The sequence below is a fragment of the Typopeltis vanoorti genome, chromosome 18 (genome assembly GCF_054136105.1).
Source record: "Typopeltis vanoorti isolate ZY-2024b chromosome 18, IOZ_Tvanoo_1.0, whole genome shotgun sequence".
NCBI classification, from domain to species: Eukaryota; Metazoa; Arthropoda; class Arachnida; order Uropygi; family Thelyphonidae; genus Typopeltis; species Typopeltis vanoorti.
The window spans coordinates 41,639,294-41,655,730 of NC_143566.1; the positions used below are offsets into that span (position 1 = coordinate 41,639,294).

A 16,437-nucleotide genomic window follows, 5' to 3' on the forward strand; every position below is an offset into this window, starting at 1 on the left:
AGCCAACCAAATTGTATTCTTTATTGGCTTAAACCAAAATAAAAAATGATGGTACAACATGACAGAATCTCATGCCAGCTGGGGCGTTGCTTGGTTAAACAAGGTCCCTGTTGTTTTCGACAGGGAACCAGGGCAAACAGCAAAAAGTCAGCTACTGGAACAAATCCTAAAACCCACCCCAACTCAATATCACCAGAGTTCAAGATCAGTGCTATCAACATAAGAAGCCTGAATGGCAAAGAAATGGAGCTAGCTGAGGAACTAGATAAGTACCAGATCAACAGAATAGTGGTGACCGAATAGTGGAGTAGGAAATGATTGTCAGACATACAAAAATATTTTGGGAAAATTTGGAGAAAAGAGCACATCTAATAATAATGGCAAATACCATGTTGGATTTCTGCTCAGGACATGGACTGGTTATTACTAATACCATGTTCCAACATAAAAATGTGCACAAATTCACATGGAGAGAAGAGACAAGGAATAAGAAAAGTCTCATTGATTATGTTATTGTTGATAGTGATGTTTTCTCCCTGGACACTAGAGTGTACAGAGGATTTGAAATTGGAAGCGATCACTATTTAGTCTTGAACAGGATAAAATTGAGTTTTACATTGAAAAGAAAATGTAAGAAAGGTTTAAAGCGAATAAAAGTTGAGCAGCTCTCAGATGTGAACTGTAGACTAAAATATCCAAACATTATTTAAGAAAAAATGAAAGAGTTTGAGAACAGGAATCAAACTTTGGAGATTCAGTGACAAACCCTGAAGAAAACATTGATTGAATCAGCCAGAGCGGCATGTGGTGAGGTTGTCTGTAAGGAGAGAAAAATCAGAACTCCATGGTGGACACAGGAAGTTAAAGAGGCAGTGAAAGAAAAGAAGAAAGCATATCAAAAGTTCCTGGCAAATAAGTCAGCTTATGTCTTAGAGAATACAGAGACAAATGTAAAAAAGCTAAATACTCTGTAAAACTAGCTAACAAAAGTCATGGCGGGATTTTGGTAAGAACATAGGAAATAAATATCAAGAAGGCAGCACGATATTCTGGAGGTTGTTGAAGAAGCTTAGAAATGGAGGAAAGAGTGCTGTAAAAGGAATTAGAGATGATAAAGTCGACATGAAATCAGGAGAAAAAAGATATCCTTGACGTATGGAGTAATTACTTTGAAAAATTGCTAAATGAAACAAGCAGTGATGACAGCACAGTGGTAAAAAACACTGACCAGGCATGCAGTCAGGAATACATATCCATACTTGAAGTTGAAAAAGCCATCAAAAGCCTGAAATATGGAAAGGCAGCAGGAGTAGATGATATTAGAACAGAAATGCTCAAGTATGGAAGTATAAAAGTCTTACAGTGGCTGCACTGCATAGTTCAGAAGGCCTGGACATAGGAAAGAATTCCAGTTGATTGGAGTAGTGCTCTCATATTACCCATACATAAAAAGGGAAATAAAACTGCTCGTGAGAATTACAGAGGTATTTCTCTACTGAGTGTTCCTGGCAAGACCTATGCAAGTATACTTGAGAAATGGTTGAGAAGAATTGTGGAAGAAAAGCTTAGTGAAGAACAAGCTGGATTCAGGCCAAATAGAGGCTGTCAGGATCAAATCTTCACTTTACGACAAATAGTCGAGAAAGCATGGGAATATAACAGAGATCTGTAAGTTTTGTCGATTTGGAAAAGGCATATGACAAGGTGCCAAGAGAGAAGCAATTCAATACGCTACAGTTATATGGTGTCAATGGGGCATTATATCAAGCAATACGTAGTCTTTATTTGAGTTGTAAGTCAGCAGTTAGAATTGAAGGAAGTACAGGAAGATGGTTTAATGTTAAATCGGGTGTGAGACAGGGATGTACATTATCCACTCTGTTATTCATTATCTATATGGATCACATTATGAAGGAAAGTGGTATTAAACATGATATCAAAATTGGAGATGTTAATGTCAGCTCTTTGCTTTATGCGGATGATGTTATACTTCTAAATAAATCTGCTACAAGTCTACAAGATTCTCTGACTAAATTGAATAGCTGTTGTAATAGATATGGTATGAAGGTCAGCATTAAAAAGCCAAAGACAATGAAAATAGGCAGAAACATTGAAAATATCAACTACACTGTGAATGGAGAACCTATAGAACAAGTAAAACATTTCAGGTACTTAGGCACGATTTTTAGTGAAGATGGTATATTAAATATGGAAATAGACAACATAATCAACAAAGCTGGTATGGTAGGAAGCAAATGAATAAATTTATATGGAATAAGAGAGAAAAGTAAAACACTTGACCAAAGACTAGAGAACACATATGTGAGTCTTGAGAACGATTAGGGGCATGAACGAATGGCATCAATGGCAATATCATATTAAAAACGAGGATATTAGGAAAGAACATGCCACTGTCAGCATCCAGGAATGTGTTAGTAGAGCTAATCTCAGGTGGTATGGGCAATTAAACAGAATGGGAGAGGAAAGATTAGCTCTCCAGAAAACAAGTGTTCTCTGTCAGGTTTGCAGGAAAAAGACCCAGAGGAAGACCAAGATATGGGTGAATTGATGCGATAAAAAGTGCCTTAAAAGATAGAAATATAAGATCTGACAATGTTGGAGCACCTTGATAGGTAACAGAATGATTTGGAGGAAAATTGTAGATAGGAAGTTAGTAATGATGTAAATTTTTCATGTAGTACTATCATATCCTGTACACCTCTTGAGGGTATATATATCAGGAATTTGATGATGATTATGATATATGATATCTTGCCTAAAACTATGTAAGCTTCAATAACCATTCCAATACAAAAAAAAAAAAAAACTTACTGAGATGTTCTTTACAGAGCGGTCAACTTAATGATCAGTGCCTTCAAATTATAGTTTAAAATAATACTGGACAGATGATAAAACTGAATAAATAAAATAGCTGAAGAACAACATGCATTCATACATGGAAAAAAGCAGAAGCGGTGCAATATTAAACTTCAGAATGATATTCAAAAGAGATCTGCTACAGTACAAAAACAAGTCTACCTCTGCTTCTTGGATATTAATAAAAGCATTTGTCACTTTCTCTCATTAAGAAATCTTATAAACCTTGGACAGGACTCAAAAGATTTAAGGATAATAAAATATACTGGAATTAACAATGTACAATAAAAATAAACAACACAATTTCATAATGGATATAAAAAGAGGAATCTGATTGAGAATCAAAATACAAAGAAGAATCATTATTAGTGGGAGAAATGTAAGATATATATAGATAACACAGTACTAATCAATGAAAATTAAGACCTGCAAAGTACAGTTGAGAAATTAACAGAGCTGTGATAAATTTGAGCTAAACACACACACACACACACACACACACACACACACACACACACACACACACACACACACACAGAGAGAGAGAGAGAGAGAGAGAGAGAGAGAGAGAGAGAGAATGATAATCACAGATAAAGCAATGGATAAAAACCCAAACATAAAAGAGGCTAAAACATAATTAAAACAAATATTAAATAGAAAGAAAGGTCAATAAATATAAGAATATGACTGATACTTGCTATGTTCGAGTTGCATCACTGAACCAATTCATAACACAAACCCAAATGAGGTGGTTTGGACATCTTACTCAAGTGGAAGAAGGAAGAATAGCAAAAACTATACATAAAAGCCAGAAAATAGGAACAATAAACATAATTAAAAGGCCCAGGTCCAGGAAAGGGTGGCAAAAAGAAATTAAAGAAAAATTAGGAAAGAAGGGAAACAAGCCTTGGACAGAACAGCATGGAAATCATTTTGGCAAAATCTCGATGCTTAAATGCATAAGAGATCATAGAAGAAGAACACTGGCTATGTACATTCTATGTAAAAAGACAGGATAGAAAAATTATTAAGTACTTGAAAGAGCAAACAAAAATGAGACTTACTCAATGAGATTAGAAAGAGGAAAATGAAATTCTTAAGACATGCTTTAAGAGAAGGACTGACCAATGTGATCATTAGAGGAAAATTCTTGGGAAGAAGAGGAAAAAGACAACAGTGGAAATCGTGGCTGCTTACCTCTGGAATGGGGGTGGCACCTGAATAAATGCGATTGTCACAATATTTAGTACCCCCCCCTCACTCACTCACACTCACCAAAGATATTAATTAGAAAATGATGACATGTATTCCATAGAAGGATAATCCTAATAGAAAAGTTGAAATTATATATAAAAATATCTTTTAACGATGTTTTAATCAGTCAGCGGTTGTAATTACTATAAAATGTGATTGCAAATGTTACTTGGCATCTTACATTCTAACAAAAAAAAAATACATAAAAAAAAAAAAAATTGCTTCTTAAAACAACTTCCAACTCAAAGAAACCAATTTCATATTAATAGAAGCATCAATATTCCTACTGGAAAGTCAAAATATTAAAAATCCAAAGAGTAAAATTTTAAAATTCTTTATGAATTCAAATATCTTTTTTGTATCAAAATTTCTTACCTTCTGTGCATGTTCTTATTTATTACATTTCTTCCAATGCTTTTCTTCTGCCTTAAATTATATTTAGCATAAACCAGTTTCTGATATGCACAGCTCCCTATCATGAAAATATATGTAGAAATAATCTACTGAACATTACATAAATTAAAAACTTTTACCAACTCTTTACTGTTAAATCATCAATGCTAAACTGATCAAGCAGGAAATATACTATAACAAATAAAAACATAATGAACTTCTCTATGTTTATAAAGTCATTACTCTTGTCATGGGCTAGATGATATAGTAATACTGCAATTGATATACTAGAATAGAATATAAATTAAAGATGCCAAGAAATTATATTCTTGGTTTAATCCTTTATCCGAGTGTAAGTAAACAAAGTTTGCAACTGAAGTAACTTCACAACTGAGCAAGTAGTACATAGAGGCTAATGGCTTCATTTCACTTGCACATCCCATAATGCATATCCTTACGGTCATGTATAATGCTATGCATTATGGGAAGGGCCACTACCCAGTGCGGTTTCTGACCTTTATTAAGGGCTCATCATTGGGGCCTCACCACATTACTATCCTATAGTTGATCATGGAGAAACGGAAATATCTTACAAGCTATGCTTTGGAAGTTGGAACCCCTGCAATGTCGAAAGCTATAACAGCAAGTGCACTCCATGATGATTTCAACTTCAATCCAAAAGGAAGATCGGCATCTGGTATTCCTTGTTTGAAAATAAGAAACTGAGTCTTGAAAATTGGAATTTGGAATGTGAGAACATTATATAAACTAGAGAATTTTGACAATCTTATACAGGAAATGAAAAGACTTAAAGTTGATGTGATGGGAATTAGTGAAGCAAGATGGCCTAATATGGGAAAACTAGAAAAAGATGGCTTTACATTTGTATATTCTGGTGGAAAGAAGCATGAATACGGAATGGGTTTCATGATTGAGAAAGGCATCTTTAAATCTGTAATGCGACTGTGGCCCATAAATGAAAGAATGATAGTTATTAAATTAGGTGCAAGCAAAGCTTTTAACATCATAATTATTCAGGTTTACATCCCTACGATGACTCACGATGATGAAGAAATACAAGATTTTTTATAATAACTTACAAAAATCTAAAGAACATGTTAAATCAAATGAGATGCTCATAGTGATGGGTGACTTGAATGCAAAGGTTGGAGAAGGGGAAGAAAATCTGGTTATTGGAAAATTTAGATTGGGCAAAAAAAAATGAAAGAGCTGAGAGATTGATACAATTCTGCATTCAAAACTTATGCATAATGAATACTTTCTTTTAACATCCAAAGTGCAGAAAATGTCCACACAGTTAGCAGAGTAGCTATGCACTTTGCTACCATATGCCTGGGAAAGGAGTGTCTTGGGTTCGATTCTCGTTGCTAACGTGAGGAGCTTAAGGATCTTTCTCAGCCATAGCCAAGTTAGCTGGTCCTGGGCATGGACAGCAGGGTTTTTCTCCCCAGTTTATCTGGGGTTTTTCCTCTCACAAGCAGGCAAACTGTCCCCATGAACACACACACGGATTACAGTCAGGAATACTTAAGACCCAGCCATAGGCCTGATTCATCAGCAATGGTGGTCCTGAGCCCAGATAAAATTTGGAGGGAATTGAGATGGTGCTGGGCTTCCCAGTAAAAGGGGCCTCATGGCCATTATATCATCATACGAATAAATAATAAATACATAAGTGCAGACAATATACACATACTTGGACAAACCCTGATAACTCTATTAGAAATCAAATAGATTTTATAATGATAAATAATAGATACAAAAATAATATAACCAACATCAAAACATACCCAAGTGCTGATATAGGTTCAAACCATAACCTATGGTCTGTTGTAGAGTGTCTACTTTAAAGATAAAACTAAAAACCATTTCTAAAAACAATCATACTGAAAGACTTGACAACTCTGAATATACCTGACAACATAATCGTGTTTAACTCAGAAATTAGGAAAACATTAGATCATGTAAGATACAAAACAGAAGACAATATACTTAGCAACACAGAGGAACATGAAAAAAGATCGTCAAAATTTAGAAGTGCAATATACGAGACAGCCAACGAGATTATTCCAAAAAATAAATACAATAAGAAAAAACTCTGGATTGATTCTGGATGACAGAATCAATATTAGAACTTATGAATGAAAGACGAAAAAAGAAAAATACACAATAGTATAAAATACTCAGTAAAATGATAAAAATGAATGCAGAAAGGCTAAAGACAAGTGGCTAAATAGCGGAATTGGACAATAAACACAACATTAAAGAAATGTATAAGTCAATCCAAGCTCTGACAAATAAAAATTTCAACCATAATCTTTGTATAAAGGTCAAAATGGAAAAATCTACTAGAAACACAAGATACCATAAAAAGATGGAAAGAATATGGAAAAGAACTGTTTGAGTCTGATCACACGGACACACCAGATATATAAAATATGAATGGTGAACCAATTACATATGAAGAAATAGAATACACTATAGGTCAAATGAAAGCAAGTAAAACACTGGATCTTGATCAGATCGCTATCAAATTGTTAAAGAAATTAGATGAAAACAATGATCTAAAGCAGGGGTTCCCAACCTTTTTGTTACCTAGAGCACATTCTAAAATACCGGTAGGGCGATGGGCACCATCTATTTTTTCAAGCAAATTTTTTGAATTCTTTTGTTAAATGAATACATACAAAGTTTACATTATAATCAAATGTTTTATTACTTAAAAGTTTACATTATATAAAAATTTAAATATATGTATGTTAGTGTGATCTTTGGCATTGCATTTCATTGGCCAGTGCTTCATAATTAAGAGAATATGATGATATTCCAGTTCTTAAACTGGAATGAACAACTTCGAATGCGCGTCTACTTTACATTGTGTACGTTTAATACTCGTCGTGTGTCATTAACGCACGCGTCATATAGCATGCCATGAATTGTTGCGTGATTATTTCAAACTATACAGCACACGGTTGAACAGCGGCGGGCACACACAAATTGGTCGACGGGCACCATAGTGCCCACGGGCATAGGGTTGGGAACCCCTGATCTAAAGGTTATTTTTAATAATATATATACGAATGAAAGGATACAAGATACATCTCTGATGATCTAAGAAAATCCAACTTTGTCACCATCCCCAAAATTCCAAGAACTTTTGAATGTTCAGAATATAGACTAATAAGTTTAACAAGCAATGTTATGAAATTACTACTGAGAATAATCATAGAAAGAATAAAAGGCACTTTGTCAATAGAATACACTCAATCAGGTTTTCAAAAAGACAAAAGTACAAGAGAAGAAATTGTCAGTTTGAAAACATTATGCAAAAGAAGCCTAGATAACCAGAAAAACATATATCTTTGTTGTTGATTACACCAAAACATTTGATTCAATAGATCACAAGGAATTAATACATATCATATAGAATAATGGGTTAAAAGGAAAAGATCTACATATAATTACAAATATATACTGGAATCAAATGGTCTCAATAAGATACAAAAGTGCATATTCTGACAGCTTTGAAATCAAAAAAGGAGTAAGATGAGGATGTGTCTTATCACCCTTACTGTATAATATATATATAGTGAACAAGTTTTTAAAGAAATTATTGCAGAATTGAATGATGTAAAAGTCGGGGGTAGGAACTTCAAATTCAGGTATGCAGGTGACATGTCCTTACTACTGAATCTGAAGATGATCTTCAAAGCCTGGTCACAGAAATTTACAACAGAAGCTTAGACATGGGATTAATTATTAACCTGAAGAAAACAAAGTGCATGATTATATCAAAAGAACCAATGAATAAGAAACTAAATATAACTGTTGACCAAAAGAAAATTGAACAGGTTCAGTCTTATATTTGGGACAAATGCTTACAGATAGAGAATCCCTTAAAGAAATAAAAAGAACAGAGATATCAAGAAAATTTTTATTGATATGAAAACTCTTCTAACATCCAGAGATATTAACATAGACCAGTGTTTCTCAACCTTCTTTCATGTGTGCCCCATTTTTTAATATTAGTTTTTATGGTGCCCCCACCTTCCCCCCTTGCAATTCTTGTGTTGAAACACTGATAAAACCCATAAAAGTTAGCAAAACAAAAAAAAAAACTAGGAATTAATTAAAATTTTAAAATATTCATATAAATTTAAATACATCAGCAAATCTTTCGAAAATTGTAAGATCTGGCATCACTGCACAGACCGGAGAATCGTATTGGCCTTTCGAAAATATTCGCGATTTCATCAAGGAAGTTTCAAATGTTCTGGAAATGTTTCTGCAAGTATAAATAAGGCTTGAAATGGAAAGCCAGCAGTAACACTGCAAAGGTGACCAACAGTAAGAAGTCGATGGTTGGTGTTATTTTTCTCCTATTCATAACCACTGTGATACAAGCTTACATTGAAAAATCTTTTCGATGTAAGCAGGCATCTGACGGTTGTGGGGCATCAACATCAACAAATTCAGGTTCACAGAATATCACTACAAAAGTAAATCCAGATAGTATAAAGCAGAATATTTAGATTTCGGTTTTACAAAGATTGAAGTAAATGATGAAGAAAAACAACTGTGTTATTTGTTCAAAAATTTTGGTGTAATAACATGAAACCGAATAAATTTAAGACATTTGAAAACACTTCATACAGAGTTAACAAACCTCGAGAGGATTTTGCTGAAATGTAAACTGAAATGTTTTGAAAAGCAAAAATCTAGCATTAAAAAATATTTGTTGGTAAATGAAAAACTGAACTCACATTTAAATTAAAAGAAATAAGACATGAGGTTTAATATGTAATAATATTTCAGCACTATCATCAGATGCCATATGGTCACTCTGATGGCTGATGTGCCACATCAGCACTAAATAAACAATAATGATTGTATACATATGAAATCCAATTATGATGTTTTATTAGATGCTGTCCATAATAAATTTTTACATTTTTAATGCCATTAATGATCTGTGCATTTAATATTTTTTGAGTATATTTATATGTTATTATGCTGAGGAAGCAGGCCAAAGAGCTTGTGAAACTAGTAGATAAAAATAAATTTTTATTATACTGCAGACATATCATGCAATGTTATGTAGTTCCTACAAACACAGATGTATGTGTCACAAAGGTGCCCATTATCTCCATTGTTATTATCTATATGGATCACATTATGAAGGAAAGCAGTATTAAATCTGATGACAAAATGCGTATATAATCTTGGCTCTTTACTTTATGCAAATTATAAATCCAGTAAGAGTCTACAAGATTCCCTGACTAAATTGAATAACTGCTGTAATAAATTTGAATGAAAATCAGCAATAAAAAGACAATGACAACGAAAATAGGCAGAAACATTGAAAACATCAACTATATCCTGAATGGTGAACCTATAGAACAAGTAAAAACATTTCAGCTATTTAGGCACAATTTTTAGTGAAGATGACAAATTAAATATGTGAATTTTTACATTAAAAATTTATATGTTATTAATTTATATGTTATTTATATGTTATTAATAAATTAGTCAAAACACTAAATTAGCTATATACAAGACAGTTTTCACACCAATTTTAACTTACAGACCTGAGAACTATGTTAGAAATAAAATACTTGATCAAACACTAGAGACCTCTGATATGAGAGATCTAAAAAAGTGGAGTGAACAGATGGCATCAATGGCAGTATCATATTTAAATATATTATGGGGGATATTATGAAAGAACTTACCATTGTTAGCATTCAGGAATGTGATAGTAGAGCTAATCTCAGGTGGTATGGTCACTTAAATAGAATGGGAGAGGAAAGATTAGCAAAACAAGTGGTCTTTGTCAGGTTGGCAGAAAAAAAAACCAGAGGAAGAACCAAGATATAGGATAATTGATACAGTAAAAAAAAAGTGCCTTAGAAGACAGAAATATAAGATCTGATAATGTTGGAGTGTTGATAGATAATAGATTGATTTGGAGGAAAGTTGTTGATAGGAAGTTACTAATGGTGCAACTTTTTCATTTAGTACTATCATAATTATCCTGTATATCCCCTCCCTGAAGGTACATATCAGGATGATGACTCCCCACCAGGAATGTGTTAGTAGAGCTAGTAACAAATTTGTTACAGCTGTTATTCAATTAGAGAATCCTGGAGACTTGCACTTGATGTGTTTAGGAGTACATCATCTGCATAAAGTTAACGAGCAAGTTGGTTATCTCATCATCAAATTCCTGACATTTACCCTCGAAGGGTGATACAGGATATGATAGTATTACATGAAAAATTTACATCTTTACTAACTTCTTATCTACAATTTTCCTTCAAATCAATCTGTTACTTATCAAGGCTCCAACATTGTCAGATCTTATATTTCTATCTTCTAAGGCACTTTTTATCGCATCAATTCACCTATATCTTGGTCTTCCTCTAGGTCTTTTTTCCCTGCCAACCTGTTTTTGGCAGGGAAAAACAAGTGTTCTCTGCCAACCTGGCAGAGAACACTTGTTTTGCTAATCTCTCCTCTCCCATTTTGTTTAAGTGAAAATACCACCTCGGATTAGTTCTGCTGACACATTCCTGGATGCTAATAATGTCAAATTCTTTCCTAATATCCTTGTTTTTAATATGATATTGCCATTGATTCCATCTGTTCACACCACTAATCTTTCTCAGGATTCTCGTATCTATGGTCTCTAGTCTTTGGTCAAATGTTTTACTTCTAACCCAGCTCTCAGATCCATAAGTTAAAATTGGTTTGAAAACTGTCTTGAATACAGCTAATTTAGTGTTTTGGCTAATTTCTCTCTTCTTCCATATAAATTTATTCAGTTGACTTCCTACCATACCTACCAGCTTTGTTGATTCTGTTGTCTATTTCCATATTTAATTTACCATCTTCACTAAAAATCGTGCCTAAGTAGCTGAAATGGTTCACTTGTTCTATAGGTTCTCCATTCACAATGCAGTTGATATTTTCAATGTTTCTGCCTATTTTCATTGTCTTGTTATTGCTGACCTTCATACCATATCTACTACAACAGTTATTCAATTTAGTCAGGGAATCTTACAGACTTGTAGCGGATTTATTTAGAAATATATCATCATTCACATAAAGCAAAGAGCTGAGATTAACATCTCCAATTTTGATATCAGGTTTAATATCACTTTCCTTCATAATGTGATCCATATAGATAATGAATAACAGAGGGGATAATGTATTGTCTGACAGCAGATTTAATGTTAACATCTTACTGTAATTGTCTCAATTCTAACTGCTGACTTACAAATCAAATAAAGACTAAGTATTGCTTCATATAATGTCCCACTGATACCATATAATGTAGTATTTTGAATAGCTTGTCTCTTGGCATCCTGTCATAAACCTTCTCCAGATCTACAAAACTTAAATACAGATCCTCATTATATTCCCACGACTTCTCAACCATCTGTTGTAAAGTAAAAATCTCATCCTGACAGTCTCTATTTGGCCTGAATCCAGCTTGTTCTTCACCACGCTTCTCTTCCACAATCCTTCTCAATCGTTTCTCAAGTATACTGGCATAAATCTCACCAGGAACTCAGTAATGAAACACCTCTGTAATTCTCACATTCGGTTTTATTTCCCTTTTTATATATGGATACTATGAGAGCCCTACTCCAATCATCTGGAATTTGTCCCTCTGTTCAGGACCTCTGAACTATGCAGTGCAGCCACTGAAAGACTTTTATACCTCCATACGTGAGCATTTCTTGTCGAATATAATCTACTCCAGCTGCTTTTCCACATTTCAGACTTTTGATGGTTTTTTCTACTTCAAGTATGGATATGTATTCCTGATTACATGCCTGGCCGAGTATTTTTCTATTGATATTCTGTCTTCACTGCTAGTTTCATTTAAAAATTTTTCGAAGTAATTACCAAATACTTGAAAGTTATCTTTTTCTCCAGTTTTCATATCACCTTTATCAGGTGCTGTAATTCCTTTTACAGCACTCTTTCTTCCATCTCATTTCTGAGCTTCTTCAACAACCACCAGAATATCTTGCCACCTTCTTGATATTTATTTTCAATGTTCTTACCAAAGTCCTCCCATGACTTTTGTTTAGCTAGTTTTACACAGTGTTTAGCTTCCTTACATTTGTCTCAGAATTCTACATGAGCACAAGCTGAATTATTTGTCAAGAGCTTTTGATATGATCTTTTCCATCACTGCATCTTTAACTTCCACCATGGAGTTCTGATTTTTCTATCTTTGCAGACAACCTCACCACATGCCTATCTGGCTGAATCAATCAATGTTTTCTTCAGAGCTTGCCATTGAATTTCCAAAGTTTGATTCCTGTTCTCAAACTCTTTCATTTTTTCTTGAATAATGTTTGGATATTTTAGTCTACAGTTCACATCTGAGAGCTGCTCAACTTTTATTCGCTTTAAACCTTTCTTACATTTTCTTTTCAATGTAAAATTCAATTTTATCCTGCTCAAGACTAAATGGTGATCACTTCCAATTTCAAATCCTCTGTACACTCTGGTGTCCTGCACCAGAGAGAAAACATCACCATCAACAATTACATAGTCATGAGACTTTTCTTATTCCTTGTCTCTTTTCTCCATGTGAATTTGTGCACATTTTTATGTTGAAACATGGTGTTAGTAATAACCAGCATGTCCTGAGCAGAAATCCAACAGGTATTTGCCATTATTATTAGCTTTGCTCTTTTCTCCAAATTTTCCCAAAATATTTTTGTATGTCTTACAATCATTTTCTACTTTGCTATTTAGATCCCCAACAAGGACCAACTTTTCCTTTTTCATTGTGACCGTTGCTTTCTCTAATGCCTCAAAAAATTCTTCCACTTCTACCTTAGTAGAACCTTCTGTGGGACCATAGGCACAAATAAGTCTCATTGTCCAGTTCTCCATTCTGATATTTGCCCACATCACTCTACTTGAGACTGCCTGCCATTCAAGATTAGCCTTGTATTTAGTGTTGAATACTATGGCTACTCCTTTTCCTTGATTGTCATTGCCTGAATATAACATTTTGTATTTATTGCTCAGAAAGATCTCACTAGTTTTTGCCTTTTTTGTTTCAGTCTATTATGTTGATCTGGTACCTATCCAATTCCTCAGCTAGCTCCATTTCTTTGCCATTTAGGCTTCTTATGTTGATAGTACCGATCTTGAACTCTTGTGCTATTGAGTTAGGGTGCATTTTAGGATTTGTTTCCAGTAGCTGATTTTTAGATGTTTGCCCTGGCAAAAACAATGGGGGCCTTGTTTAACTGAGCAATGTCCTAGCCAGCATGAAATTCTGTCATATTGTACCATCATTTAATATTATGGTTTAAGCCAATAAGAATATGATTTGGTCAGATAAATCCAAAATTTCCAGCCCATCCTTGTTCGTTCAGTATCCAGTTAGATACCTACCAGAGATGCACCACAAGGAGGTGAGGATTGGACATTAGATCAGAAGCCTTGCTCGGTGCTACACATTCCTTTAAAGCCTATATGGAGGTCTGCTCTCAGTTATATCTCTAATTCTTATATCAGGTTTAGTGCCACTTTCTTTCATAATGTGATCCATATAGATGACGAATAAGAGTGAAGATAATATGCATCCTTGTCTTACACCTGATTTTACATCAAAACAGCTTCCTGTATTTCCTGACTTACCATTTAATATGGAGTATGCATTGTCTCGTATCTTCTATTTATTCCACAACTATAGTGTTTTGAAAAGCTATTCCCTGGGCACCAGAGATATAACTGAGAGGAGGTCTCCTCTCAGTTATATCTCTAATTCTTATATCAGGTTTAGTGCCACTTTCTTTCATAATGTGATCCATATAGATGACGAATAAGAGTGAAGATAATATGCATCCTTGTCTTACACCTGATTTTACATCAAACCAGCTTCCTGTATTTCCTGACTTACCATTTAATATAGAGTATGCATTGTCTTGTATCTTCTATTTATTCCACAACTATAGTGTTTTGAAAAGCTATTCCCTGGGCACCTCGCCACATGCATTTTGCACATCTACAGAACTTTAGTACAGATCCATGTCATATTCTGATGATTTCTCAATTATTTGTCATGAAGTGAAAATCTGATCCTGGCAACTTCTATTTGGCCTGAATCCAGCTTGTTCTCCAAGTTTTCTTTCTATATATTTGGTCCCCAGGGTAACATGTCTGAGTTTTCCCCACCTCCTTCTTTTCTTGTATGTTATACAGGTGATAGCTACAAGGGTATACAAAGCCCCTCTCTCCTACACTGCAGAGTAAAGTAGTTCTTCAAAATGGCCAATGGATAATACACAGGACTGAATGTTATAGTAATGTGGATATCAAGGAGTTCTGATTGCTCAGCTGCCACTTACTCTACCTGGTCATGCCTAAAAGTCTTTCAAATTGCACTGCATGTTCTCGCTCTTTAATTTCCTGCACCACTCAACTATGTCATCAAATAATTTTGATAACAAAAAAAAAAAATCTACCTCAGAAAACATCACAAAAATATATATTTCACCCAGCACCAAAAAAATCCATATCTACTTCAGCATCCAACTCAACTCCAATATACATCACAACTAGCAATATCTAAACCCAACCTGCTATGTTTAACAGCCTTGACTACTGCTGCTAACTTTCCACACTATGCACTGCATGCTTCCTTCCACCACAAGAGTTGAACTTTTGCTTGTCACAGCTAGCATCCCTAAAAAAAAATTCAGCTTATCTCTGGCTTTAGTGACCATCAGAGAACCCATCTCCTGTCTAGATGGAAGTTGTGCTTTCTGGTCCCTTGTAAAGGCCATCAAATGCACTGTGTTCCCACTACTCTCTTATTCAGATGGCATCACAAAGATAAAGCCAACTTCCTAGCATCAATTGTCTCCTCCAACTCCCACACAAACAACAAATGCAAATCACTCCCACTGTAACAGAAATGGAGCACTACATAACCTTCAACATTCATTCTGCAAAATGACATCAGAAGAACATTAAATAACTTAGTATGTTATTTATTCCTGCCCTCTATCATCTCTACAATATTTTATACTCAACTGGCACATCTCAAAACATGTAAGAAAAATTATATCTAATCTATTCCAAAAATTAAGAGATAAGTCTGCTGTCAAACTACCAACTGGTTGCTCTTAACCTCAGTCCTCTCCAATATAATGGATAAAGTGATCAATAAAATATCTCCACTTATAGGGCCTAATTTTGGTGGAGTCCCTAATAATTAGGCATCAAGAATATGTATTAAACAATATTAAAAATTAAATCGATTTAATTATTATACTTTTACAGAAAAACTATTTAAAAAAATTCTTACTTTTGTTCAGCAAAATCTTCCAAAATTTTATTAAATGTTAAATTTCTTACTTGGGGACATGATTCATTCCAAATGGCTTTAGGCTAGCTGTGCAGCATGGATTCTGACACTAGTTTCGTGACTGATCTCTACATCACCACCAATGAACGAATGCCATGGAAAGGTTTGGAGAAACATGCTGCCTTTGACAAACTACTGTTCAATATTCCAAGCTTCAAAATCATCTGCAATCAGTGAATTAAAAACTGATCTCCAGACTATCTTTCAATGGGGCAAGGTAACCTGGTTATCTTCAATGCCAACAAAATGCAGTCTTGTCATTTTTCTTACCATAGGGATCTTACCTCAACTATACTTACCCTCAGTAATACACAAATCATCAGACAGAATTAGATCTCAGACTGACATTTAACTCCGGCCTCTCCTGATGTAAAACATATCACATCAATAGCTTCCTCAGCCACCAAAAACTTAGGAAGGCTTATCTGTTCAAGATGCTCCTTCTCAAATCTAACAATGTTTCAAATACTGTTCACATATGTTTG

At 34.3% G+C, this 16,437-nt stretch overlaps 1 protein-coding gene across 3 annotated transcripts in view; it reads right to left on the reverse strand.

The window, feature by feature from the left end:
• LOC150096613 (uncharacterized) overlaps positions 1 to 16,437 on the reverse strand; it is a 157,016-nt gene that overhangs the window by 126,425 nt on the left and 14,154 nt on the right. For all 3 annotated transcript variants that reach the window (XM_090408559.1, XM_090408558.1, XM_090408560.1), the window contains exon 3: positions 4,507 to 4,603. In XM_090408559.1, the coding sequence (XP_090264685.1) occupies positions 4,507 to 4,603 (97 nt within the window). The remainder of the gene's footprint in view (positions 1 to 4,506; positions 4,604 to 16,437) is intronic.